The sequence below is a fragment of the Notechis scutatus genome, chromosome 3 (assembly GCF_049901735.1).
Source record: "Notechis scutatus isolate UNSWTSFEM ecotype Mainland chromosome 3, rNotScu1.2, whole genome shotgun sequence".
Classification (NCBI taxonomy): Eukaryota; Metazoa; Chordata; class Lepidosauria; order Squamata; family Elapidae; genus Notechis; species Notechis scutatus.
The window spans coordinates 2,920,991-2,948,936 of NC_142011.1; the positions used below are offsets into that span (position 1 = coordinate 2,920,991).

The window sequence follows — 27,946 nt, forward strand, 5'->3', positions numbered from 1 at the left end:
AAGCAGCCCGTGAAACACAACTGCACCCAACGGCACACCTGGGCTTGCCTTGAGTGTACCTGGCAGTGGCTCAAAGACACACCAAAGGCGCCCTGACAAGGTGGCCCAATGGAAGGCAATCAAAACTATTTGCAATTTTTTTAAAAAAGAGAACTATTTCTATCAAGCAACGAGACAGAACCAGAACTGCATCTCTCCAACTTGGATGCTTTAAGAAGGGTGGACTTCAAGTCCTAGAATTCCGAGAGTCCAGCCATCTTAAAGCTTGCTGGCTGGGGAATTCTGGGAGTTGAAGTCCACCCCTCTTAAAGCCTACTGGCTTTTATTTTCTAGCCATCAATAAAACAAATCCCATACCGTATAATATTCAGATTCTTCTTTTTCTTTCATTTCCAATGTTAATCTATTCATTTCTGCACATTCAAATATTTTTTTCAATTACTTTTCCCTCTGTCGGTATCTTTGTCGCTTTTCCAATTCTAAAGCAAATACAATTCTAGCTGCTGCTGTTAATACAAGTATGATTAAATATGTTTTTTTCTTTAGTATAACCTTCAGGGACCATTCCTAATACAAATATTTCAGGTTTCATATCTCTATGTTGCTTAATCCTTTTTTCCAGCCATGTGTGTATTTTATTCCAATGTCTTTTAGCTTCCATGCAAGACCACCACATATGGTAGTATGTTCCTGGTGTTTGATGACACTTCCAGCATTTGGTTAATTTGTCTTTAAACATTTTTGCTAGTTTTGCTGGTGCAAAGCGCCATCTATAAAACATCTTATACAAATTTTCTATATATACTGCCGATATTGTTGATTTATAATTTCTGTCCCATAGTTTCTGCCATTTATCTAGTTCTATCGCATATCCAAAGTTTTTTGCCCATGCTATAACTGTTTCTTCAACTTGTTCTCCTTCCAACTTTATACCTAATAAATAACAGTATAGTCTTTTAATCACCTTATCTTCTGTTCCTAATATTTTATCCAATTCTGTAAATTCTTTATTAATCCCTTCATCTTTAATATCTTTTTCATACCTTGATTGTATCTGCGTATACAAATATCATTGTATCTCCAATCCTTGTTCATTCAATTCTTATTTTGTTTTGAGCTTACCCTTTTCGTTTAAAATATCTTTATATACCTGGTAACACTTCCCATTTTACACAAATTTCGATATACAAGTGCTTCCATTGTTGACAACCAGATATGTTATCTCCATGTAGTGCTGTTCCTTAGTTTTTAAGATGAGGATGGCTGGGGAATTCTGGGAGTTAAAGTCCATCTTAAAGCATGCTGGCTGGGGAATTCTGGGAGTTGGAGTCCATCCATCTTAAAACACGCTGGCTGGGGAATTCTGGGAGTTAAAGTCCATTCATCTTAAAGCATGCTGGGTGGGGAATTCTGGGAGTTGAAGTCCATCCATCTTAAAGCACGCTGGGTGGGGAATTCTGGGAGTTGAAGTCCATCCATCTTAAAGCACGCTGGCTGTGGAATTCTGGGAGTTGAAGTCCATTCATCTTAAAGTCTGCCAGCTGGGGAATTCTGGGAGTTGAAGTCCATTCATCTTAAAGTCTGCCGGCTGGGGAATTCTGGGAGTTGAAGTCCATCCATCTTAAAGCACGCTGGCTGGGGAATTCTGGGAGTTGAAGTCCATTCATCTTAAAGTCTGCCGGCTGGGGAATTCTGGGAGTTGAAGTCCATTCATCTTAAAGCACACTGGCTGGGGAATTCTGGGAGTTGAAGTCCATTCATCTTAAAGTCTGCCAGCTGGGGAATTCTGGGAGTTGAAGTCCATTCATCTTAAAGTCTGCTGGCTGGGGAATTCTGGGAGTTGAAGTCCATTCATCTTAAAGTCTGCTGGCTGGGGAATTCTGGGAGTTGAAGTCCATCCATCTTAAAGTCTGCTGGCTGGGGAATTCTGGGAGTTGAAGTCCATTCATCTTAAAGTCTGCCGGCTGGGGAATTCTGGGAGTTGAAGTCCATTCACCTTAAAGTCTGCCGGCTGGGGAATTCTGGGAGTTGAAGTCCATTCATCTTAAAGTCTGCCGGCTGGGGAATTCTGGGAGTTGAAGTCCATCCATCTTAAAGCACGCTGTCTGGTGAATTCTGGGAATGGAAGTCCATTCATCTTAAAGTCTGCCGTCTGGGGAATTCTGGGAGTTGGAGTCCATTCATCTTAAAGTCTGCCGGCTGGGGAATTCTGGGAGTTGAAGTCCATCCATCTTAAAGCCTGGTTGGCTGATGGATGTGACCAATCAAAGGGTCCGGGGGACGAGGGGGCTTCTTTCCTTCCTGGCCAGTTAGCTCCCCCCTTTAGAGATAATTGTCTTCATCGCTCCCATGCTCCGCCTCCTCCTCTTCCTCGTCTCCCGCCAGGGCTTCGATGTCATGCGTGATGTTGGCGATCCGGCGATTGAAGGACTCCGACTCGGAGTGCAAGGACCAGCTGTCGTAGCTCCGCACGGCCGAAGCCGAGGTGCTGCTCATGCTCTTTTTGATGCGGCCAAAGCTGTCGGTCAGGATGCCCCCCTCCCGGATGCCGATGCTCTCCAGGAAGCTCTCAAAGTAGCCGATGTCCCGGTCAGGGATGAAGGGCCGCATTCCTGCAGGGGGAGAGGAAAAAGGAGGCTCCCTTGGGGCTCTCGGAGCCGGGTGGGTTGTTGTTGTTGTTGTTTGCAGACATTTCGCGACCCTTCTAGATAATATCATCTGGGCTAGAAAGGAGGGGGATTTGCAGGGAAGAGGAGAGAGGGAGCAGGAGGAGGAGGAGGTGCTTACTGGGCTTGGTGGTTTTCTTGCAGACATTTAATTCCCCAACTAGGTAATAATATCAGAGTTCTCCTCTTCCTCCCTTTTCTTCCTCCTCCTTTTCCTCTTCCCCTTCTCCTCTTCCTCCCTCCTCCTCTTCCTTCCTTTTCCTCCTCCTTTTCCTTTTCCTCCCTTTTCCTCCTTTCTCCTCTTCCTCTTCTTCCCTTCTCCTCTTCCTCTTCCTCCCTTCTCCTCCACCTTCTCCTCTTCCCTTTCTCCTCTTCCTCCCTCCTCTTCCTCCTTTTCCTTTTCCTCCTATTTCCTCTTCCTCTTCTCCCTCTTCTTCCTCTCCTCCTTTCTCCTCTTCCTCTTCCTCCCTCTTTTCTCCTCCCCTCCTTTCTCCTCTTCATCATCTCCTCCTTTTCCTTCCTTCTCCTCTTCCTCCCTTTTCCTTTTCCTCCTTTCTCCTCTTCCTCTTCTTCCCTCCTCCTCTTCCTCCCTCCTCCTCTTCCTCTTCCTCCTTTCTCCTCTTCCTCTTTTTCCCTCCTCTTCCTCTTCCTCCCTCCTCCTCTTCCTCTTCCTCCTTTCTCCTCTTCCTCTTCTTCCCTCCTCCTCTTCCTCTTTTCTCCCCTCCTTTCTCCTCTTCCTCTTCCTCTTTCTCTCCTCCTTTCCTCTTCCTCTTCCCTCCCTCCTCCCTTTCCTTTCCTCCTTTTCCTCTTCTTCCTCCTCCTTCTTCCTCTTCCTCTTCCTCCCTCCTCCTTTCTCTATTCCTCTTCCTCCCTCCTCTTTCTCTATTCTCTCTTCCTCTCTTCTCTCTCTTCCCCCCTTCTCCTCTTCCTCCTCCTTTTTCTCTTCCTCCCTTCTTCTCTATTCCTCTCCTTCCCTTGTCCTCTTCCTCTTTCTCCCTGCTCCTTCCTTCCCCTTCCTCCCAACAAATGTCTCACTTAGCGGCACAAATGTTGGGCCCCATTGTGTTTGTAACGTGAGGACTACTTCTATTCGAATTGGCATTATTTGAATTGACGTTATTTAAATTGGCGTTACTTGAGATGGACATTGTTTCAATGGACCCCATTCTGCCCGGCAAAGATACTGCCCTGACTAAAGACTTATTATTATGATTGAAAACGTCGTTTTGCTTTTTCATCTAATCCTAACTTTGAAGTCACGATTTCCAAATTTCTAAACTTGCCAGGATGTCTAGTGAGTTTTAAAATGCAGACGAGCAGATTTCACAGCCGTCCGGATGAAATCAGGAGCAAGACAAGGGGGAATTAGAGCCCTGAGGAAAAAGGGGTCAAAAAAGTCAAGATGGCGCCCATCACATGACCAGAACCCTGCCCGGTTGGGACTTCCATGGCGAGTGGTCGCCATCTTGAACCTCCCACAAATCAAAATACTTTCCCGCTTCCGGAGATAGAGGCATTTACCCAAAAGGAGAAATTTCCGCTTTTCCCCATAGAGACTGAGGAGTCCGGTGCAGTATCTTTCCACCGCCAAGCCCGTCCGGTATTCACGGAGCAGAAGGGCGAATCCTTGGATCTCCTGGGGGCTCAACTTGCTTCGTAACTGTGGGGCAAAAGAAGAGGAGTTGTTATAGGGAAGGAATTGGGAAAGCCCTACTGGATCTCCATGGGCCTTCTCCCGCCTCTTCCTTGTATCTTCAATGGCTTTATAGCAGGGGTCTCCAAACTTAAAGCAACTTTAAGACTTGTGGACTACAACTCCCAGAATTCCCCAGCTGGCAGGTCTCCAAACATGGCCACTTTAAACTTGTGGACTACAACTCCCAGAATTCCCCAACTAGCAGGTCTCCAAACATGGCTACTTTAAGACTTGTCAACTTTAACTCCCAGAATTCCCCAGCTGGCAGGTCTCTAATTTGGCCCCTTTAAGACTGGTGAACTTCAACTCCCAGAATTCCCCAGGCAGTTGGTCTCCGAACTTGGCCACTTTAAGACTTGTGGACTTCAACTCCCAGAATTCCCCAGCTGGCAGGTCTCCAAACATGGCTACTTTAAGACTTGTGGACTTCAACTCCCAGAATATATCAGCCAGCAAAGTCTTAAAGTGGCCAAGGTTGGAGACCCCTGCTTTTGACTTCCTGTTGCTGTGGCTGGCTGAGGAATTCTGGGAGTTGAAGTCCACAAGTCTTAAAGTGGCCGTGTTTGGGGACCCCTGGCTTAGTCCATTTCAGTGGCAATTTTGGGGGAATTCTGTAGGATTTCATCACAGACACACAACTGCCAATCTGGGATCTGCCACACCCAGGACAGGTCAACCTCAGTAAAGGATGTGAATCCTGCTGTGAGGCTCAACATGGGCCTGAGCTCAAAAGGCTCCCCAGAGCCCCCAGGGTACAGCCCCCCCATACGCTGAACCCCCACTTTCCGTCATCATGTAGTCCTGCAGTTGCTCCAAGCTGGTGTTGCTCTGGTCGCTCCCGCTGCAGGCGGTGGCCAGGCTGTGATGCGACTGGTGCAGCAGAGGGGAGGAAGAGCCGCTGTGGTAGGCCTCGAAGGTCTCGTGGGAGCCGTCACTGCGGGAAGAAAGAGAAAAAGGAAGGAAGGAAGGAAGGAAGGAAGGAAGGAAGGAAGGAAGAAGGAAGGAAGGAAGGAAAGAAGGAAAGAAAGAAAGAAAGAAAGAAAGAAAGAAAGAAAGAAAGAAAGAAAGAAAGAAAGAAAGAGAGAGAGAGAGAGAAGAAAGAAGGAAAGGAAGGAAGGAAGGAAGGAAGGAAGGAAGGAAAAGGAAGGAAGGAAGGAAGGAAGGAAGGAAGGAAGAAGAAGGAGAGAGAGAGAGAGAAAAGAAAGAAGGAAAAGAAGGAAGGAAAGAAGGAAAGAAAGAGAGAGAGAAAGGAAGGAAGGAAAGAAAGAAAGAGGGGGAGAAAGAAAAGGAAGGAAAGGAAGGAAGGAAGGAAAGAGAGAGAGAGAAAAAGAAGGAAAAGAAGGAAGGAAAGAAAGAGAGGAGAAAGAGAAAAGGAAGGAAGGAGAGAGAGAAAGAAAAGAAAGAAGGGAAGGAAGGAAGGAAGGAAGGAGAGAGAGAGAGAAGTAAAGGAATTAAAGAAGGAAAAAAGAGAGAGATAGGAAAGAAGGAAGGAAGGAAGGAAAGACAACTGTGAGAGTCGTCTTCTGGGTGAGATGGATGATAATATAATATTTAATAATATAATATAATATAATATAATATAATATAATATAATAATATAATATAATATAATATAATATAATATAATATAATATAATAATATAATATAATATAATATAATATAATATAATATAATATAATATAATATAATATAATATAATATAATAATATAAATATAATACTAATACTAATACTATACTATACTATACTATACTATACTATACTATACTTACTATTGTAGTATAATATAGTATAATAATATAATATACCGTAATATATGATATATGGTAATATAAAATAATAAATATAATAAATTAATAAAATAGTAAATAAGTAAATAAAATATGATATGCTCGTCCTCAATTTTCAACAGTTCATTTAGTGACTGTTCAAAGTTACAATGGCACTGAATAAAAAGTGACTTATGACACTTTTTCACACTTATGACCGTTGGACCATCCCCATGGCCACGTGATCAAAATTCGGGCACTTGGCAACTGACTCACATTTATGATGGTTGCAGAGTCCTGGGGTCGCATGATCCCCTTTTGCGACCTTCTGCCAAGACAATGGGGAAGCCAGATTCACTTAACAACGGGGTGACTAATTTAACAACTGCGGCGATTCACTTAACCACAATGGCAGGGAAGGACGTAAAATGGGGGAAAACTCACTGGCTCACTTAGCAACAGGGCTCAATTGTGGTCGGAAGTCGAGGATGACCGTTCATTAAAAAAAATCAATAAAATAAAATAATATAATAAAATATGAAATAAAATAGAAATTGTTCAGAATTTGCTAGGAAAAAAAAACTATCTGGTAGGCAGAGGAGGAGGAGGAGGGTCTAAAGAGGTTTCCCAGGATCTGGTGCCCTCTAGTGGTGATGGGCTAACGGTTCCCATCGTTACAGAAAGGATTTGAGGGGCTGCCACAAAAGAAAGAGGGGGAGTCAAACTATTCTTCAAAGCACCAGAAGGGCAGGACAAGAAACAATGGATGGAAACTAATAAAGGAGAGAAGCAATTTGGAATTCAGGAGAAACTTCCTGACCAGAGGAACTGCTTGCCACCAGAAGTTGTGGGTGCTCCATCACTGGGGGGTTTTAAGAAGAGACTGGACAGCCACTTGTCTGAAATGGTAGAGGGTCCTCTGCTTGAGCCATGGGGGCTGGACTAGAAGACCTCTGAGGTCTCCTTCCAGCTCTATTCCAGCTAAATGTTTGATGATGAAGAAGCATAAACGAATGCAGCCTTCCAATATTTGAAGGGCTGCCCCAAAGAAGAGGGAGTCAAGCTATTCTCCAAAGCACCGGAAGGCAGGACAAGAAACAACGGATGGAAACTCATCCAGGAGAGAAGCAACGTAAAACTAAGGATAAATTTATTGACCGTGAGAACAATTAACCAGTGGAACAGCTTGCCACTAGAAGTTGTGGGTGTTCCCTCTCTGGAGGCTTTTAAGAAGAGAATGTGTGTGAATTGGTACAGGCCAAGGGTCTCTCTCCTGCTTGAGCAGGAGGTTGGACTAGATGACCTCCAAGGCAGTGGTGGGATTTGAATAATTTAACAACCGGTTCTCTGCGCTAATGATGTCTTCCAACGACCAGTTCGCCAAAACTGCTCAGAAAGTTAACAACCGGTTCTGGTGAACCGGTGTGAACCGGCTGAATCCCACCACTGCTCCAAGGTCCCTTTCCGTTCATTTCTAATTGATTGGATGCCGAAGGAGAGACAAAATGAGATGTGAACGACAAGAAATACAATATTGTAACCATTATTTTAAATGCTGAATTGTTGAGTTGTCCCACGGTAAGTTTGGCCGTGCCGAGTTGGCTGCAGTGACTTGACTAGACCAAATGGTCCCCTTTTGTTCTGGGTCACAGTGGGGGCTTGGAAAGGAATGTATGGGGCCGGGCTGGCAATTCCCCTCTCTCTTTAAAAGAATCCCCGCTAGGAGGGTTTAATTTGGGAGGAGAAGAAAAACAAACAAACAGAGAAAGAAGAAGAAGAAAGATGAAGAAAAAGGAACGCTCCAGCTGGACTTACAAAGAGCTGCAGCAGCTGAAGTCAGCGTCATAACCGTACGTCCCATCGGTCCGACAGCTCTCACCTGGGAAAGAAGACCACAAGGTGATGAGGTCGAGGGGGGGCGAGACCAGGACCTTTGATTTTCCAACTTCAGTCAATATTTGTCGCCTGTGCAAATAATCCTCGCTTAACAAGGGAAGGGGGCAATTGGAATGTGAGGTTTAAATATCAAGGAGTCAGCCCCGTGAGAACCAAGGTCACTGTGGCAGGTGTTGGCCAGACTTTCCAGACCTCTTCTCAAAGCAATATGGTGACACTTAATTGGACGATGTGACCTGTACTAATGGGGAGAGGGAAGGGGGAATTGGAATGTGAGTTTTTAAACATCAAACCAGGGGTGGGATGCAGCCAGTTCGGGCTGATTCGGGTTAAATTTACATCTGGGGGGTTAAATTTACATCTGGTTTGCCGAACTGGTAGTTGAACCGATCGGATGGCTCTGCCCATCCTGCCTCTCCCTTCCCATGAATCTCCACACGTCCCATTTTGGATGCAGGTAAATGCAGGGCCCGCGCATAAGCTCAGGGAGGGAGAAAAACAGCCCTCGTGAAAGGAACGGAAGTCTGGAAACAGGCCTGTTTCTGTTTTTATCCTCCAGGCTTCCTCAGAGGGCCTCTGGCTTCCAGCCTGGGGGGGACCTGTTTTTATCCTCCCAGAGGCTCGAGGAAGCCTCAGTACTCTGGGGAAGGTGAAAAATGGCTCTCGCAGAAGTTCCGGAAGTCCGGAAACGGACCTGTTTCTGGCTTCCAGAGGGCCTCTGGAGCCTGGGGAGAGACCGTTTTTATCCTCCCAGAGGCTCGAGGGAAGCCTCAGTACTCTGGGGAAGGTGAAAAATGGCTCTCGCAGAAGTTCCGGAAGTCCGGAAACGGACCTGTTTCTGGCTTCCAGAGGGCCTCTGGAGCCTGGGGAGACCGTTTTTATCCTCCCAGAGGCTCGAGGGAAGCCTCCGGACTCTGGGGAAGGTGAAAAATGGCTCGCAGAAGTTCCGGAAGTTCGGAAACGGACCTGTTTCTGGCTTCCAGAGGGCCTCTGGAGCCTGGGGGAGACCGTTTTTATCCTCCCAGAGGCTCGAGGGAAGCCTCCGGACTCTGGGGAAGGTGAAAAATGGCTCTCCCAGAAGTTCCGGAAGTCCGGAAATGGGGCCTGTTTCTGGAGGGCCTCTGGAGCCTGGGGGAGACCATTTTCACCTCCCAGAGGCCTGAGGGAAGCCTTAGGACTCTGGGGAATGTAAAAAAAAAATGGCCCTCCAGGTAATTCCAATAGGCTACGCCCACCATGGCCATGGCGCCCACCCAGCAACGGGGCAGAGAACCGGTGGTTGGGATTTTTGAACCCCACCCCTGCATCAAACCCATGAGAACCAAGGTCACTGAGGCAAGTGTTGGCCAGACTTTCAAGACATCTTCTCAAAACAATATTGTGACCCTTAATTGGACAAGGGGACCCGCACTAATGGCGGGAGGGAGGATTCTATACTTTAATTATATTGAATTGCCCGGGAATTAGCCAGAGCTGGTTTTGCTTTCATTCTGTGCCGAAATAATGCACTCAACAAAGTTTTGCATTACGCGATCGGATCGTCTCGTCAGCGCTTGCTGGGTTGGGTTCATCAGTCAGAACTTTGAAAGTTCTACTCACTCCGGCTGGACAGCCAAGGACGTTTTGGGGTGGAGGTGTAATGGTAGCCAGCCCGATCCACACACTCAATGGTTTGGTCACCGTAAATGATCTGGAAAACCTGGCATATCAGAGCACACGACTCCTCGGCGGTATCCTGAAAGGACAGCATGCAGGGAAAGGTTAGTATTGTGGTTTAATTGATTTGAATCCCACCTTTATTCTTTTTACAAAGAATTCAAGGTGCTGAACATAACCGACATGCCTTCCCTGTTGTTATTTTCCTCACAACAACTTTGGGAGGTGGGTTCGGCTGAGAGAGAGGGATTGGCCCCAAGTCACCCACCAAGGCGGGACTAGAACTCACTGTCTCCTGGGGATTGGCCCAAAGTCATCCAGCCGGCTTTCATGCCTAAAGCAGGATTAGAACTCGACGTCTCCTGCATTTCTGGCTTGGGAATTCTGAGGCTTGAAGTCCTGCCTTCTCAAAATTGGTTTAAGGTGTCCCCTTGGTTTCCAAACTGAAAGCAAACCCAAGTTTTGCCCGTACCCCCACCCCCTCCATGCATCGGGGGGCCGTCTGGATCGGGGTGGCCAAACTTTTGGACCTCAGGGACCACCAAACTCATAATTTTAAATCCCGGGGACCACTACTATGAATTTTGACTGACGGTGGCTTGCTCACATTGGTGGGAGAGTGAGAGAGATCTGATTTACCGTATTTGCCGGCGTATAAGATGACTTTTTGCCCTGAAAAACATGCCTCCAATTGGGGGTCGTCTTATATGCCGGGTCGCCTTATACGCCGGCAAATAGTAATTGGGAAGCACTGCGGCTGCCCATGCTGAGGCACTTTTGCACCGTGGAAGCGATCCCGTGAAGCCGAAAGGAGCAGCCAGCCTTCTCCCAGCTCCCAAGGAAGCGAGGCTCGCACCGCCCGAGCTCCGCTGAGAGTATCCGGCTGGGGCTGTCAGGAGTTATTACCGCTGGCGCGGCTCCGCCCGGCTCCAGTCCCGCGTTGCCTCGGGAAGGGAAAGGCAAAACCAGGAGCCGCTGCTGCCATTGCAAAGTGCCGGCGCTCTCTTCCCTTTGCCTTTCCCTTCCCGAGGCAACGCAGGACTGGAGCGCGCGAGCCGCGCCAGCGGTAACAACTCTCTGACAGCCCCAGCCGGATACCTCAGCGGAGCTCGGCGGTCCGAGCTCCTGCTTCCTTGGGAGCTGGGAGAAGGCTGGCTGCCCTTCGCTTCACGGGATCTCGTTCCACGGTGCACAAAAGTGCCTCAAAAAAAAAAAAAAAAAAGGAAGTGGAAGGCGTGGGAAGAGGGGCGAGTATATAACAAACTATATTTTGAGTGGAAATGTTGGGGTCGTCTTATACGCGGGTCGTCTTATACGCCGCATATACGGTAACCTCTCTCTCTCTCTCTCTCCCCTCCCTCTCTCTTCTCTCTCTCTCTCTCTCTCTCTCTCACACACACACAGAAGTAGGGATGGGGTTCAAATTTCTTAACAATCAGTTCTTGGGCGTGGCCTAATTTGTGGGTGTGGCTTGGTGGTCATGTGACTGGCTGGGTATGGCTTGTATGTAAATATTATAAATATTTATGTAAATATTGAATTTTTTTATTAAAAAGAGCAACTTTACCCAGAATCAGGCAAAGCAGGAAGGCAGATTGATTTGCTCACAGAATCACAGATTCACTTAGAGATCTATCTTTCTGCCATTGGCTACCTGAGTCTGTCACATAAAATTTGCGAGCAAACTCAGAATGAACTCACAACACTCCATGTATGTAAATATTGATATTTTTTTATAAAAGAAAAGAGCAACTTTTACCCCAAATCAGGCAAAGCAGGCAGGCAAATTGAGTGGCTCACAGAATCACAGATTCACTTAGAGATCTATCTTTCTGCGATCGGCCATCTGAGTCTGCACAGAATAATAATAGAAGCTTCAGAACCTAAGAAAGGTTCAGCTCTGCTTAAAAGCAGAGCGGAAGATCTAAAGATTAACTAAAAAGCAAGAAATCCAACCATTTCCTGCTTTCTAGCTAATCTAAATCTCCCAGCACAGCAGAACAGCTGATGGTCAGAAAAAAGGAAAAAATAGCAACTTAGCAGGCAAGTTTGCCAGGTAAGGAGTGAGGTGGGCGGGGAGGGTTCCCGCGGGCCATGTGGGCAGCGCAGACTTGATTTCCTGCCCAGCCTGGATTAATTGCTTTGGGGGGGACATTTCTCTATGGACCACCAAAATTTTCTCGCGGACCACCAGTGGGCTGTGGCCTACAGTTGGCGACCACTGGTCTGGATGACCTCTAGCACCCCGCTTGTGGGGGAAAAAAAGAAAGAAACCGTCTGGCCGCAGGGCTGACCCACTTACTCGATTGGCCACGGCCAAGATGACCAGGTTGCAGTAGGCGTCTGGGCAGGTCTCCTTGGGATCCAGGGGATTGGCACCTGTGTGGCGGTGTTCCCAGCTGCCATAGGTCTTCCCGCGCTCCCAGCTGCCCCCGGCTTGGCTGCCGTGCCGGCGCTCCCAGCTGCCCCCGTGGTTCTGCCGGGGCTCCCAGCTGCCGAAGGCTCTCCCGGTGCCGCTGCTGGTCCGCTGCCTCTTCTCCCAGCTGCCTGTGGCCTGCTTGCGCTCCAGGCTCCCTCCGCCACTCGGACGCCCTTCTGACCCCCCACGAGACATGCGCCAGTCCAGGCTGCAGATGGTGTGGCGCCGCTCCATGGGGCAGCCCAGCTGCCGGGAGTCTGAGGGTCTCTTCTCAGCAGCGGCTCCTGCAGGGTATTTCTTGTCCGGTTGCGGGATTCCGGGATAAACATCCAGCGGGCCCCCTGCAGGAACCGGGTCAACGCCCAGGCCTGGCACAGGGAACAATGGAAGAAAACCAGACCAAGAAGGTTGATGGTGGCTAGTTTGGATTATGAAACGTCTGCAAGGAAACCACCCAGCTCAGAAAGTACCCAGGACCCCACAGTCCTCCTCCTCTTCCTCCTGCTCCTCCTCTTCCCCCTCTTCCTCTCTTCCTCTTCCTCCTCCCCTCCTCCTCCTCTTCCTCCTCCCTCTTCTCTTCTTCTTCTTCCTCCTCCTCCTGCTCCTCCTTCCTCCCTCCTCCTCTCTTCCTCTTCCTCCTCCCTCTTTTCTTCTTCTTCCTCCACCTCCTCCTCTTCCCCTTCCTTTTCCTCCTGCTCCTCCTCCCTTCATCCTGCTCTTCCTCTTCCTCCTGCTTCTCTTCCTCCTCCTCCTGTTCCTCCCCCCCTCCTCCTGCTCTTACTCCTGCTCCTCTTCCCCTCCTGCTCCTCCTCCCCTCCCCCTCTTCCTCTTCCTCTTCCCCTTCTCCTCCTCCTCCTCTTCCTCTTCCTCTTTCCCTTCTCCTCCTCCTCGTCCTCTGTACAAACTCTCTCTTCTAGCCCTGATAATTTTCCCTAGTTGGGTCATGAAACGTCTGCAAGGAAACCACCCAGCTCAGAGAGCACCAAGGACCCCACTGGCAATTTCCTCCTTTTCTTTCCTCTTTCCTCTCCTGCCTTCCTCCTCCCCTTCCTCCTTTCCCTTCCCCCTCTTCCTCCTCCTCCTCCTATTTGCAAACCCCTCCCTTCTAGCACTGATGATGTTCCCCAGTTTGGTCATGAAAGGTCTGCAAGGAAACCACCCAGGTCAGAGAGCACCAAGGACCCCGTAGTCCCTCTCCTTCCCCTTCTTGCTGCTGATTTTGGACTGGGACCTGGAGCTGGATCCAGAGTTGGGTTTAGATCTGGATGAGGATCTGGATCCCGATCTGAATCTGGACTAGGATTTGGACCTGGTCCTCATTGTGGAACTGGAACTGGAACTGGGCCTGGACTGGGATCTAGATCTTTAACGTGGGTTTCGATCTGGACCTGGACTTGGGTCAAGCGAATGGATCAGGACCTAGAGTCCGATCTGAGCCTGGATCTGGCCCCAGATCTGAACCTAGCCCTCATTCTAGACCAGACCTGGACTGGGATCTAGATCTTTGCCTGGATCTAGACCTGGACCTAAACCTTGATTTGGATCTCTACCTTGATCTGGACCCAGATCCGGTTCAGGATCTAGATCTAGATCTAGGTCCGGGTCCAGATTCAAGTCCGGGTCCAGGTCCAGACCTGGTTCAGGATCTAGATCTAGATCTAGGTCCGGGTCCAGATTCAAGTCCAGGTCCAGGTCCAGATCTGGTTCAGGATCTAGATCTAGGTCCGGGTCCAGATTCAAGTCCGGGTCCAGGTCCAGATCTGGTTCAGGATCTAGATCTATATCTAGGTCCAGGTCCAGATTCAAGTCCGGGTCCAGGTCCAGACCTGGTTCAGGATCTAGATCTAGATCTGGGTCCAGGTCCAGATTCAAGTCCGGGTCCAGGTCCAGATCTGGTTCAGGATCTAGATCTAGATCTAGGTCCAGGTCCAGATTCAAGTCCGGGTCCAGGTCCAGATCTGGTTCAGGATCTAGATTAAGACCTGGGCCTGAATCCAGACGTGGATCTGGACCTTGTCCTGATTTCAGACCTGAGCAAGACCTGATCTAGATCCTGATCCAGACCCTGACCCAGATCCTGCCAATTGGGGGCGGGAGGGAGACTGGGGACAGGCAAGAGCCACAGCCAATCCAAAGGAGCCTCCCCCTCCCACTGGCCAACCTGAACGAGGAGAGGTGGCAGTGGGTCCCTCCTTCCTGCCCACCTTCCCCCCCAATGCTCCTCCTCCCTCCTCCTCCTCCTCCTCCCTCCTCCTGGGCACACCTGTCTTCAGCACCAGCAGGTGCAGCGCATCGTCCCTCAGGTAGGAAGCAGCGGCAATTTCGTGGGTGGGGATCCGGAGGATGAGCTCCTCGTTGTCCCTCCAGGTGAGCAGGAGGCAGCGGGCCGAGAGGCTCAGGATGCTGTCCTGCTCAGGTGTGGTCTGCAGCGGCAGCTCCTTCAGTTGCTGAGGGAGGAAGAGCAGCACAAACACAGGGGGAAACGCAGGCGTGGCAGCGAAGCCCTGGCATCCCACGCCCACCCCACCCCTGGGCGGTGGCGAGAGGCACCACGGGCCACGGCCTTTTCCAGCTCCTCAGACGACCACTGGATCCCCCCCCAAATGCAAAAAAAAGGGGAGATTATCTTGCAGGAAAAGGCAGCCCAAAGGAGCAGAAAATTCTCCTTGAGAATTCGGCTGAATTCCAAGAAAGAATGAAAAGAAATAGAAAGAAGAAGAAGAAGAAGAAGAAGAAGAAGAAGAAGAAGAAGAAGAAGAAGAAGAAGAAGAAGAAGAAGAAGAAGAAGAAGAAGAAGAAGAAGAAGAAGAAGAAGAAGAAGAAGAAAGAAGAAGTATGAGTATGGGGTCTTTGATGCTCTCTGAACTTGCAAATGTTTCAGCAGGAGGAGGAGGAGGAGGGAAGGAGGAGGAGGAGGAGGAGGAGGAGGAGGAGGAGGAGAAGAAGAAGAAGAAGAAGAAGAAGAAGAAGAAGAAGAAGAAGAAGAAGAAGAAGAAGAAGAAGAAGAAGAAGAAGAAGAAGAAGAAGAAGAAGAAGAAGAAGAAGAAGAAGAAGAAGAAGAAGAAGTAGTAGTATGAGTATGGGGTCTTTGATGCTCTCTGAACTTGCAAATGTTTCAGCAGGAGGAGGAGGAGGAGGAGGAGGGAGGAGGAGGAGGAGGAGGAGGAGGAGGAGAAAGAAGAAGAAGAAGAAGAAGAAGAAGAAGAAGAAGAAGAAGAAGAAGAAGAAGAAGAAGAAGAAGAAGAAGAAGAAGAAGAAGAAGAAGAAGAAGAAGAAGAAGAAGAAGATGCCAATTTAGGCCAGTCTAGAGAAAAGAAAGGACTAGAGGTGATGTGATAGCAGTCCAATAGTTGAGGGGCTGCCCCAAAGAAGAGGGGGGGTCAAATTATTTTTCCAAAGCAACCTGAAGGCAGGAGAAGAAGCAACGGATGGAAACGAATCTAAGGAGAGAAGCAACCTCGAATTCAGGAGAAACTTCCTGACCAGAGGAACTGCTTGCCACCAGAAGTTGTGGATGCTCCAACGCTGGAGATTTTAAAGAAGAGATTGGACAAACAATTTGTGTAAAAGGGTATAGAGGGTTGGTAAAGTGGGTTGGACTAGAAGATCTCCAAGGTCCCTTGCAACCTGTTCTATTCTTTTCTATTCTATTCTTTTCTATTCTATTCTATTCTATTCTATTCTATTCTATTCTATTCTATTCTACTCTACTCTACTCTACTCTACTCTATTCTATTCTATTCTATTCTACTCTACTCTATTCTATTCTATTCTGAATTCTGTTCTATTCCATTCCATTCCATTGTATTCTGTTCTGTTGTTTTATTCTAGTCTCTATTTTATTCTACTTTTTCTATTCTGATTCTATTCTGATTCTGTTCTGTTCTGTTCTGTTCTGTTCTGTTCTATTCTATTCTACTCTACTCTACTCTACTCTATTCTATTCTGAATTCTGTTCTATTCCATTCCATTGTATTCTGTTCTATTTTTATTCTAGTCTCTATTTTATTCTACTTTTTCTATTCTGATTCTATTCTGATTCTATTCTATTCTATTCTATTCTACTCTACTCTACTCTACTCTACTCTACTCCACTCCACTCCACTCCACTCCACTCCACTCTACTCTACTCTACTCTACTCTATTCTGAATTCTGTTCTATTCCATTCCATTCCATTGTATTCTGTCCTGTTGTTTTATTCTAGTCTCTATTTTATTCTACTTTATTCTAATCTGATTCTATTCTATTTTAATCTATTCTATTCTGTTCTGTTCTGTTCTATTCTATTCTATTCTATTCCTATTCTATTCCATTGCATTCTTTCATTCATTCCATATTTTCTATTCTATTCTATTCTATTCTATTCTATTCTATTCTATTCTATTCTCTATTCTCTATTCTTTATTCTCTATTCTATTTCTAATTCTACTCTATTCTATTCTAAATAATCAAGGAGAGAAGCAACCTGGAATTAAGGAGAAACTTCCTAATAGTGATGACAATTAACCAGTGGAACTGCTTGCCACTAGAAGTTGTGGGGGCTTCATCACTGGAGCTTTTAAAGGAGAGACTGGACAACCACTTGTCTGACATGGGATAGGCCTTCCTGCCTGAGCAGGGGATTGGACTAGAAGACCTCCAGGGTCCCTTCCAGCTCTATTCTGATTGATTGATCATTTCCTTTGCAGTAAATATATGCGAGATTACAAAATTTATCTCTGGAGCAGAGGGCTTCCAAACTTGGCAACTATAAAGACTTGTGGGCTTCAACTCCCAGAATTCCCCAGCCAGCCATGCTTGAAGTGTGCAAGTTGCCAAGTTGCCAAGGTCAACCTTGCGCATTTGATGGCTCCCGGGCTACATCCGGCCCTTTGGCTGTCCCTATCCAGCCGGGTGAGATCAATCAAAATTTAGAAATCAAATATAAATAAGGATACAACCATCCAGGCAATAGAACTCCATTGCTTTGTATTTTGAAGGCAACTGTCATGCCCCTGTTGGAATCTGATTCGGAGGGGGAGGTCGAGCGGCTGAAGGGAGTGGGAGTGTGGCTCTGGTGGCTGTGGAGGAAACTGGGGAAGGGCACAGTCCGGCTGGGCATTCAGAGGAAGACCAGGCCCACCCCCTCTTCATCCTAGGGCACACAGGGAGGAACGGAGAAGGGAGCAATGTGAGTTGCATGGCTTACGGGGGAGGAAAGGGCCCTGATTCCCTTCATTAGCTGCAGCTGGGAAAACAGGATAAAGAGGGTGTTTGCGCACAGCACCTTGCTGGAAGCAAAGTGTGCATTATCTTTGTTTGTCAAGTCTTATCGGGGTTCTGGCATCCTCCCAACTGTGTGTGTTTTGAATTCTGCAACTCCTTATCCTGCCCTGTCTCGTTAATTGCTGCAGCTTTGTGGTTTGTGTTGGTTTTTATTTATAATTTAGATGTACTTTGAGTTCGGATGGAATTTCTTCCTTTTGAAAACTGTTTTTGGGAGATTTTTTTTCTCCAGCCAATGATCACTGGACATTGGGGGCCCAGTTGGAGGAATTAAAGGGACTTTACCTACTTTTGTGACTTTGTTGCTTTTGTGCCACGCCCCTTTGGGTCATCACAGCAACTATATGTTTTAAGAATTGACACCTGGGCTTGTGTGCCTTCGCACCTTCACAACTCTCTTATTTCGGGCCCTCCACCAAAGTCCCAGCATCTCTTATGGCCCCTTGGAAAAATTGCCCACCTAAGTTCTCCAAAACCAAACCAAACAAAACCTTCCAGGCAGTCCTCGACATACGACCACAACAACTGAGCCCAAAATTTCTAAGTTGCTAAGTGAGACATTGGTTAAGGGAGCTTGGTCCCATTTTACCTCCTTTCTCAGCGCAGCTGCTAAGCGAATCTGGCTTCCCACGTTGACTTTGCTTGTCCGACGGTTGTAAAAAGGGGATCGTGTGACCCGGGGACGCTGCGACCGTCATAAACATGAGTTGCTGAGGTCTGAATTTTGATTGTGAGATCCCAGGGACACCGTAATGGTCGTAAGTGTGAAAATGGTCCTAAATCAGGTTTTTTTGGGGTGCCATGGTAACGGTTATGGCCCGCATCAGACTCGGACAGTGAGGAGGTTGGGTAGCAACATGGACCAGCCCTGGAGTCTGGGGAAGCCTCTGACGAGGCCTCTGCATTGGAGGCAGAGATGGGGCCACGGCCGTCCAACAGTTATCAGCTGCCTTCGGAGTCGGAGATCAGTGGGGAAGAAGAACAGCTGGAGCCTGTTCCCAGTGTGCTCATGCACAGAGCTGCCAGGAGAAGGGAACAGCTGTGGAACAAGGGTTGACTTGGGAGTAAAATCACAGGTGGACAGTGAATGGCTCCTTCCAAAGGGAATAAAGAGGAGCGAAAGGGGGAGTGGGGTTTGCAGGGAGGAGGACTCTAAGGTTGACAGACAGATAGTTGTTGCCCAACTAGGTAACATCATCAGTGCTCAAAGGGTCAGGTTTGCACTCTCTACCAGTTGTTGTAGCTCGACAGTGGACAGCGGAGCTGGCAGCAGACTTGGACAGTGAGGAGGTTGGGGAGAAACCTGGGCCAGCCCTGGAGTCTGGGGGAGCCTCTGATGAGGGCTCTGCGTCGGAGGCAGAGATGGGGCCAAGGCTGTCTGACAGTTATCAGCTGCCTTCGTAGTCGGAGATCAGTGGGGAAGAAGAACAGCTGGAGCCTGTTCCCAATGTGCTCATGCACAGAGCTGCCAGAAGAAGGAAACAGCTAAGGAACACGGGTCAACTTGGGAGTAAAGCCACCAGTGGATGGTGAATGGCCTGTCCCATAGGGAATAAAAGAGGAGCAAAAGGGAAGTGGGGTTTGCAGGAGACAATTAGTTCAATTCATTAGGGTGAAGATCTGTTCCTGACTCCTTGCCAAGTATTTTCTGCTACAGTGTGGCATTTGGGAGCTATCGGCCTGGCAACTCTCCTAGCCAGATAAAGGTCTGTGGTTGTAAATTCACCCTTGCAAGACCGTTTGCCAGGACTTTGCTGGATGCGAATGAGAGAAATTCACATGAGCCTAAATAAAAGGGGTTATGTCAGGACGAGGAGTCGGCTTTGTTAGGAAACTTGTTTCCTAACTGTTTGGGTAAAAATATAATAAGTTCAGGGTTTGTTGGTAAGGGTGTGCTTTCTAAAGAATGTAATTAGGGTGTGGTTGTAAACCCATAAGGCAAGTCATGCCTCTCTCTGCTGCCCTAATTACTGGATGGATTGATGATTTTTTTTCTTGAACGGAAGAAAAAAAGGATTTTTTTTTTTTAAAAAAAAAAAATAGCCCAGGTCATTGAAGTGAACTGTATCCCCGACTGGACGGTCCATGACTAATGACCGTTTTTTTGCTATGCTATAATCTAATGGATAAACTATTTTATGCACAAGCTTTTTTTTTTGTTTCTCGTGTTAACTAAAATCACATCTCACTTTCCTGTCTGCCTATCTGACTCCACCTCTGTTTAGTTTTTTTCCTACCTCTATAGGCTTAAGTGCTTGGAATGAACAGTCGTAAGTCAAGGACTACCTGTACGGTGAATTGAGCAACATGAAAGCGCATTGAAGCGCATTTACCCTGGCGGTATCCAAAAGCTGCAACAATTCGTCCCGACTGGAAGGATTCAGGGAGGTGTTTACCCAGGTCAAGTGTCCTAAAAACTGAACGGGGGGCAAAAAATAAAGAGGAAAAAAAGGAGAAAAGATCAGAACGAAAGAGAAATAAACTTCAATTCTTCTTTTTTTTTTTTAAAGGCAGAATTTACAAGTTAGCACAGATTGCGTGAAGCAGGAACAAATATTTCTCTTTGCTTTGTTTTATGCTGCGTTCCTCATTCGTCTGTTAATAACTTGGGGGGTGGGGTTGGCATGGATCGGGGCTGAGGGGAGAGAGGGGGAAAATATTCCTCACTGTTTTTGCATGCAGAGCCTTTTCAAAATTTGGTCTGAAAAGGTCTAGGGCAGTGGTTGCCAACCATTGGGCCGGGGACCACTGGTGGCCTGTGAGAAAATTTTGTGGGTCCACAGAGAAATGTCCCCACCCCCACCCAAAGCAATTAATCCAGGCTGTGCGGGAACACAAGACTGTGCCGCCCACATGGCCCACGTGGGAACACAAGGCTTGCGTCGCTTGCATTGCAAACAACAAGAAGTAGTGAGGGGAAAGGACGTAGAGGGAGAACTTGCCCCACACGCCTCACCTGGCCACCGGGCTGCTACTTTCTACCTCTTTCTTCTTCTCCTTTTGGCTGCATGCAAGGAAAGCAGCCAAAGTCTTTCTTTCCCTCCCCCAAACTCCGCCAGGAATGAGCCTTTGGGACCCTGCAAGGCCTCCTGCTCCAAGAGGCTGCGCCGGCAAAGACTCCTTTCTGGCGGAGTTTGGGGGGAGAGAAAGAAAGACTTCTGCGGCTCCTGCTGTTTTCCTTGCATGAAGCCAAAAGTCTCTCTCTCTCTCTCTCTCTCCCCCTGAGAATGGAGCTCGAGACTGAATCCTGCGATCCCAAATAAAGATCGATCGATCGGTAGGAAAACGGGGTGGGGGATTTTCCTGCAGACTTTTTTTAGGGGATTTTCCCAGGGTCTCTGCTCCGCGGGATTTAAAAATATGGGTTTGGTGGTCCCTGAGGTCCAAAAGGTTGGCGACCTCTGGTCTAGAGTAGTTGGGTCATGAAACATCTGAAAACAAACAACCAAGCTCAGAGGTACCAAGGACCCCACCGTTCAACCCTGAGCTACAAATAGTCCCCATATGAAGAACAGTCGCTGGAATTGGGTATATCTAGTTGGATGAAAAGAAGGACCAGGGGAGACAGGATAGCAGCCTTCCAGTAGTTGAGGGGCTGCCACAAAGAAGAGGGGGGGTCAACCTATTTTCCAAAGCCCCCGAAGGCAGGACAAGAAACAACAAAGCAACCGAGGAGAGAAGCAACCTGGAATTAAGGAGAAACTTACTAACGGTGAGGACAATTAACCAGTGGAACTGCTTGCCACCAGAAGTTGTGAATGCTCCAACACTGGAGGTTTTCAACAATTGGACAACCAACGTTGTTTCATGACTCAACTAGGGAACATCATTGGTGTTAGAAGGGAGTGGGATTTGGAAGGGTGAGGAGGAGGAAGAGAAGGAGAAGGGGAGGGATAAGGTGGGGAGGAGGAAGAGGAGGAGGTCTTGGGAGGTCCTTGCTGCCCTCAGCTTTGGTTGTTTTCATGCAGATATTTGATGACCCAACTAGGTTACATCATCAGTGGTAGAAGGAGTGGGGGAGAGGAGGAGGAGGAGGGGAGGGGGAGGAGGAGGAAGAGGGAGGAGGATGGACTGTGGGGATCCTGGGTGCTCTGTGACCTTGGATATTTTCTTACAGATGTTTCATGACCCAACTAGGGAATATCATCAGTGGTAGAAGGGAGGGGGGTTTGTGGAGTGGAGGAGAAGGAGGAAAAGAAGAAGAAGGGGAGGGGGGAGGACAAGGAGAGGGAGGAGGAGGACAATGGCGACTGTGGGGTCCTTAGTGCTCTATGGGCTTGGAGACGTTTCTTGCAGACGTTTGATGACCCAACTAAGGATCATCATCAGTACTAGAAGGGAGTGGGATTTGCAGAGAAGGGTAGAAGAGGGGAGGAAGGGAGGAGAGGAGGAAGAGGAAGAGGACAAGGGGGAAGGGAAAGGAGGAGGGGAGGGGGAGGGGGAAGGAAGAGGAAGGCAGGAAAGGAAAATGAGGATGAGAGGGAGGGGAAAGGCAGGAGGAAATTGTTTCCTTGCGGGGCTCCTTGGTGCTTTCAATGCTGAGGGAGAGGAGGAGAAGGAAGGAAGGAAGGAAGGAAGGAAGGAAGGAAGGAAGGAAGGAAGGAAGGAAGGAAGGAAGGAAGGAAGGAAGGAGGAGAGGAGGAGAAGGGACTTGGCTGTTTTCTTGCAGGATCATCATCAGTACTTGAAGGGGTGGGTTACAGAGAAAGTAGGAGGAGGAAGGGAGAAGAGAGGAGGAAGAGGTCAGGGGAAGGAAAGGAGGAGGAGGAGAGGAGGGAGGGAAGGAGAGGAGAGGAGGAGAAGGAAGGCAGGAGGGAAAGGAGGATGAGGGCGGGGGAGGAGGAGGGAGGATCGCCTGTGGGGTCCTGTGCCCTCTGACCTTTTTCTTGCAGACCTTTCAACTAGGGAACATCATCAATGCTAGAAGGGAAGGGGTGAAGAGGAGGAGGTGTAAGACAGGGAGGGAGGGAGGGAGGGAGGGGAGGGAGGGAGGGAAGGAAGGAAACTAGGGAACAGGAAGGAAGGAAGGAAGGGAGGAGGGAGGGAGGGAGGGAGTGGGATCCTTGGTGCCCTCTGAGCTTGGTGGTTTTCTTGCAGACTTTCATGACCCAACTAGGGAAACATCATCAGTGCTGGGAGGGTGGTGGGCTTTGTATTAAAACATCTGCAAGAAAACAATGAACCTCAGAGACCCCCCCAAGGACCCTCTCCCAGGTTGGTCGAGTTGGCCGAGGGGCCAAGAAAGAGGCTGTGGGAACAGACTACAGGGGCCTCGTGTGTGTGTGTGTGTGTGTGTGTGTGTGTGTGTGTTCCCCCGTCCTGCACTCACCTTCACCTCCTTTTCCACGTAGTCCTGCAGCAGGATCTGGGGGTCAATGAGGTAGTCTGGCGGGTAGAGAGGCACGGAGTGGAGGGGCCTCCTCCGGCAGACGCTCCCCTTTGGCGCTGGCTTGCGGGAGGCTTTGGGGAAGACCAGGCGCTTGATGGGCGAGACGAATCCCTGCAACGGGCAAAGGGGAGGGAAGGGTGTGTGTGTGTGTGTGTGTGTGTGTGTGTGTGTCTCACTGAGCGGCTATCCTCCCCTCCCCTCCCGGGCACCGCTAGGCGGTGGGTGGCAGAGCGGGGATGGCAGCTGGGCGGGCAGCTTGCAAGAGAGCAAGAAGGGGCCCCAGCAGACGGCGAGGGCTGCAGATGGCTGGGCCCACTCACTTCACGGCTGTGCCAAGGAAGAGGGTGGGCACAGCAGCTTCCCTTCAATGCCACCCACCCTGGGTGAGGGGGGGGTTTACACCCTCTGGGGTCCCTGCAAAAGAGAACAGGAAGGAAGGAAGGAAGGAAGGAAGGAAGGAAGGAAAGAAGGAAGGAAGGAAGGAAGGAAGGAAGGAAGAGGAGGAAGAGGAGGAGGAGGAAGAGGTAGTGGAAGAGGAAGAGGAGGAAGAGGAGGAGGAGGAGGAAGAGGAAGAAGAGGTGGATGAAGAAGAAGAGGAAGAATGGAACAGCTTGCCCTCGGAAGTTGTAGTGTAGGATTGCCTGCTTGGGTGGGGTGGGGGTTGGACTAGATGACATACAAGGTCCCTTCCAACTCTGATTATCTGCTATCTAGAAGAAGAAGGGGGTGGAGAATAAAAAAAGAAAGAAAGAAAGAAAGAAAGAAAGAGAGAGAGAGAGAGAGAGAGAGAGAAAGAAAGAAAGAAAGAAAGAAAGAAAGAAAGAAAGAAAGAAAGAAAGAAAGAAAGAAAGAAAGAAAGAAAGAAGAGAGAGGAAGGGAGTTAGGGAGGTGAGATGGATGGAAGGAAGGAAGGAAGGAAGGAAAGAGGGAGGAAGGGAGTTAGGGAGGAGAGATGGAAGGAAGGAAGGAAGGAAGGAAGGAAAGAGGAAGAAGAAAGAAAGACAAAGAAAGGAGAGAGAGGAAGGGAGTTAGGGAGGAGAGATGGAAGGAAGGAGAAGGAAGGAAGGAAAGAGGGAAGAAGAAAGAAAGACAAAGAAAGGAGAGAGAGGAAGGGAGTTGGGGAGGAGGGAAGGAAGGAAGGAGGGAGAGATGGAAGAAGGGGTTAGGAAGACGAGATAGAAGGAAGGAGAAGAAAGAAAGGCGTGAAAGAGGAAGGGAGTTAGGGAGAAGAGATGGAAGGAAGGAGAAGACAAAAAGGAAGGAAGGAAGGAGAGACAGAGGGAGTTAGGGAGGAGAGATGGAAGGGAGAAGAAAGAAAGAAGGAAGGAAGGAAGGAAGGAAGGAAGGAAAGAAAGAAAGAAAGAAAGAAAGAAAGAAAGAAAGAAAGAAAGAAAGAAAGAAGAGAGAGAAAGAGAAGAAACTCTACCCCCAGGTCCTTGTAGGTAACCGTGTGGGCAGGTTGCCTCCTCACCTGAGCCTCTTGACGGAACAAGCTGCCGCCCCCTTCTCAGCCATTGTCCTTCAGCCCCTTAGAGACCCCCCAGCATGGGGAAGGGCTACCGGGGGAGGTAGGGGAGAAACTATCCAGCAAGGGGTCATAGAGGAGTGGCTACATCCTGGCTTAAGCCACGAGACCCCGAGAGGGAGGAGAAGAACACAGCAAAGCGACCGAGGGGGCACTCACAAAATGTCCGAGGCTGGGAGCTGCTTCCATTATACCTGGGCAGATGGCCAGAGGTCCGGCCTTACCCTCCCCATCTCTCTGGAGCCTCTTTCCCCGGGCCCAGGTGGCGCTGGGGTGGATGCCCCCAATTCTACGGTAGCCAAGTCCAGGCAGTCTCTGACTTACGACCACAATCGAGCCCCGGTTTTTGTGTTGCACTAAGCGAGACATTTTTTTGGGAATGAATTTCACCCCATTTCGCAAACTTCCTCCCCCACCGTTGTTAAGTGAATCACTCTCATCGCTAAATGAGCGACACGGTTGTTAAAACAAATCTGGTTTCCCTATTAACTTTGCTGGTCAGAAGGTCACAAAAGGAGATCACATGACCCCGGGAACCGTCATAAATATGAGGCGGCTGTCAAGTGTCTGAATTTTGATCCCGCGACCACAGGAACCACAGTCGTAAATGTGGAAAACGGATCTAAGTTCCTTTTCCCGGGGCCGTTGCAATTTTTATTTTAAAAAATATTTTTTTAAAAGATGGAATTATTGTAACTATTAAAAATAATAAAAAAAGAACTTTTTAAAAGATGGAATTTTTAATAGTTGCAATAATTCCATCTTTCACTCATACAGAGTGTCGACTGGGTACATATATCTTTGATGCTTTAATTATGATGCTAACAATCATAATTAATATTTTTAACCAATGTATCTTCAATCACATTTAATCTGTAAAACGTAAATAATTTCCTCTTATATTTATAACCATGTTAACTACTTTCTTTATATATTTATCTATACAATTTTAACTCATTTTATTTTCTAGCTGTGGATAAAATAAATCCCATATCATATATAATATTCCGTTTCTTTTTTTTTCTCTTTAATTACCAGTGTTAATCTAGTCATCTCTGTACATTTGAATATTTTCTCAATCACTTTTCCCTCTGCTGGTATTTTATCATTTTTCCTTTTTTAAAAAAATTTAAAAAATACTTTATTAAAGTTCAAGATATTAAAAACTTTACAAAAAGCAAAATATTAAAAAGATTTACAAAAGTTTCTGTAATAGAAATTTTATCGACATCTTTCAATATCATTTTCTTGGCAGTACACTAAATACCATATATATTCATAGAATTTGACAGTTTTTTACCATATTGTATTAATTCACAGTTCTTAATTAATTCCCCTTGCTGGTATTTTATCGTTTTTCCAATTCTGCGCAAATACAATCCTCGCTGCTGTTAATTTGTGTATCATTAGATACGTTTCTTCTTTGCTATAACCTTCAGGTACCCTAATAGGAATATTTCCAGTTTCAAATCTATATGTTTCTTTATCATTTCTCCCAACCATGTATGTATTTCTGTCCAAACTCTTTTAGCTTCTATACATGTCCACCACATGTGGTAGCATGTTCCAGGTTCGGGATGACACTTCCAGCATTTGGCTGGTTTATCTTAAAAACATCTTTGCTAATTTGGCTGGTGCAAAAGTGCCATCTACAAAACCACCTTGTACAAATTTTCTTTATGCGCTGTCGATATTGTTAATTTATAATTTCTTTCCCGTTGTTTTTTGCCATTTGTCCAGTTCTATAGTGTACCCAAAGTTTTGCGCCCGTGCTATCATAGTTTCCTTTACTTGTTCTTCTTCTAACTTAACTTTGAATGGTCGTTACAACGGGAGCAGTCATAAGTCAAGGGCTAACCTCCCTCCGCGGTGCCCAGGGTTAGCTCCACCAGGAGGGCCAGGGGCAGTCGCCCCACATTTCTCTCCCCCCGCCCAGGGGCAGAATCCCCTGCTTACCTTCTTTCCCTTCTTCCCTTCGTACTCCATGCCTTCAGTCTGCTTTCGGCTCCGTCCCGGGGGGAAGGAGCAGCCGCCTCTTCCTCTACGCCATCCAGCCTTTGTTCTCCCATCCTGTCTGGGAAACGCTGGTCCTGAGGTCACCCAGGCCTGTCCGGATGGAGCTGCAGAGGGCAGGCCTGCTTGGAAGGATCTGGGATCCAGTGGGAGCTGTGCCCAGCACCAGGGGCCTCTGGGTGCATTGGGCCAGGAGGGTGGAGGGGAGGGGCGCCTGGTTGGGGATGAGGGCAGGAGGGGGAGGGCTTTTAAATGGCCTTTAAAATTGGACAGTGATTTTCACTTCGGAAAGAGGTCTTGCTTCTGCTTTTCTTTTCCTTCCTTCCTTCCTTTCACCCACCCACCCATCCATCCATCCATCCATCCATCCATCCATCCATCCATCCATCCATCCAATCTTCCTCCCTCCCTCCCACTCCCTCCTTCCCTCCCTCATTCCTTCCTTCCTTCTGTCCACCCACCCACTCATTCAGTCACTCACTCAGGCACCCACGCATCCACCCACCCACCCACCCACCTACACATCCATCCATCCAATCTTCCTCCCTCCCTCCCTCCCTCCTCCCTCCTTCCTTCCTTCCTTCCCTTCCTTCCTTCCTTCCTTCCTTCCTTCTTTCCATCCATCCAGTCTTCCTTCCTGCCTCTCTCTCCCCTCCCTTCTTCCTCCCTTCCTTCTCTCTCCACCCACCCACTCAACCCATCCATCCATCCATCCACCCATCCAATCTTGCTTCTTTCCTCCCTCCCTCCCTCCCTCTCCCTCCCTCCCTCCCTCCTTCTTTCTGTCCACCCACTTACTCACCCACCCACCCACCCACCCACCCACCCACCCATCCATCCAATCTTCCTCCCTTCCTCCCTTCCTCCCTTCCTCCTTCCCTCCCTCCCTCCCTTCCTTCCTCCCTCCCTCCCATTCAGCTAGCCAGCCAATCATCCTTTCCTGCCTCCCTCCCTCTCTCCTTCCTTCCTTCTGTCCCCTCATCTATCCAATCATCTTATCATCCTTCCTTCTTTCCCTCCATCCATCCAATCCAACCTTCCTTCCTTCCTTCCTCCCTTCCTCCTTCCCTCCCTCCCTCCTTCCTCCTTCCCTCCCTCCTTCCTCCTTCCCTCCCTCCTTCCTTCTTCCTCTCCTCCCTCCCTCCCTCCTTCCTTCCTTCCTCCCTCCCTCCCTCCTTCTTCCTTCCTCCCTCCCTCCCTCCCTCCCTTCCTCCCTCCCTCCCTCCCTCCCTTCCTTCCTCCCTCCCATTCAGCTAGCCAGCCAATCATCCTTTCCTGCCTGCCTCCCTCTCTCCTTCCTTCCTTCTGTCCCCTCATCCATCCAATCATCTTATCATCCTTCCTTCTTTCCCTCCATCCATCCCATCCAATCTTCCTTCCTTGCCTCCCTCCCTCCCTCCCTCTCAGCCACCTTAAGAGGGATGGGCTTCAACTACCAGAATCCCCCCAGTTTTGGGGTCCAGTTCCATCTCTTCTAGACAAGCATGACCAGAGGAGGACCTCTGCAGGAGGGGAATCCAAAAAGTCAATCAAAGACCAGACCCTTTAATCCCCACCAGATGGAGCCCATGCCATTTTATTTTTGACTTTCATGCACATATACCAGTAGTTCTGGTCAGTTCCCGCTGCCTTAAGAAAGTTCAAAACATTC

At 48.2% G+C, this 27,946-nt stretch overlaps 1 protein-coding gene and 1 long non-coding RNA gene across 2 annotated transcripts in view; one reads left to right on the top strand and one right to left on the bottom strand.

Annotated features, from left to right (window-relative positions):
* LOC148131055 (uncharacterized) overlaps positions 1-27,946 on the top strand; it is a 65,386-nt gene that overhangs the window by 8,956 nt on the left and 28,484 nt on the right. The window lies entirely within an intron of this gene.
* On the bottom strand, positions 1,125-26,344 carry CCM2L (CCM2 like scaffold protein). Its single transcript, XM_087962417.1, has 10 exons — positions 26,239-26,344; positions 22,698-22,868; positions 19,702-19,785; positions 14,366-14,549; positions 11,986-12,470; positions 9,627-9,762; positions 7,947-8,010; positions 5,150-5,296; positions 4,188-4,327; positions 1,125-2,612 (listed from the first exon to the last, which is right to left on the bottom strand). The coding sequence occupies exons 1-10, from the start codon at positions 26,266-26,268 to the stop codon at positions 2,323-2,325; spliced, it is 1,731 nt and encodes a 576-aa protein (XP_087818543.1). The 5' UTR covers positions 26,269-26,344; the 3' UTR covers positions 1,125-2,322.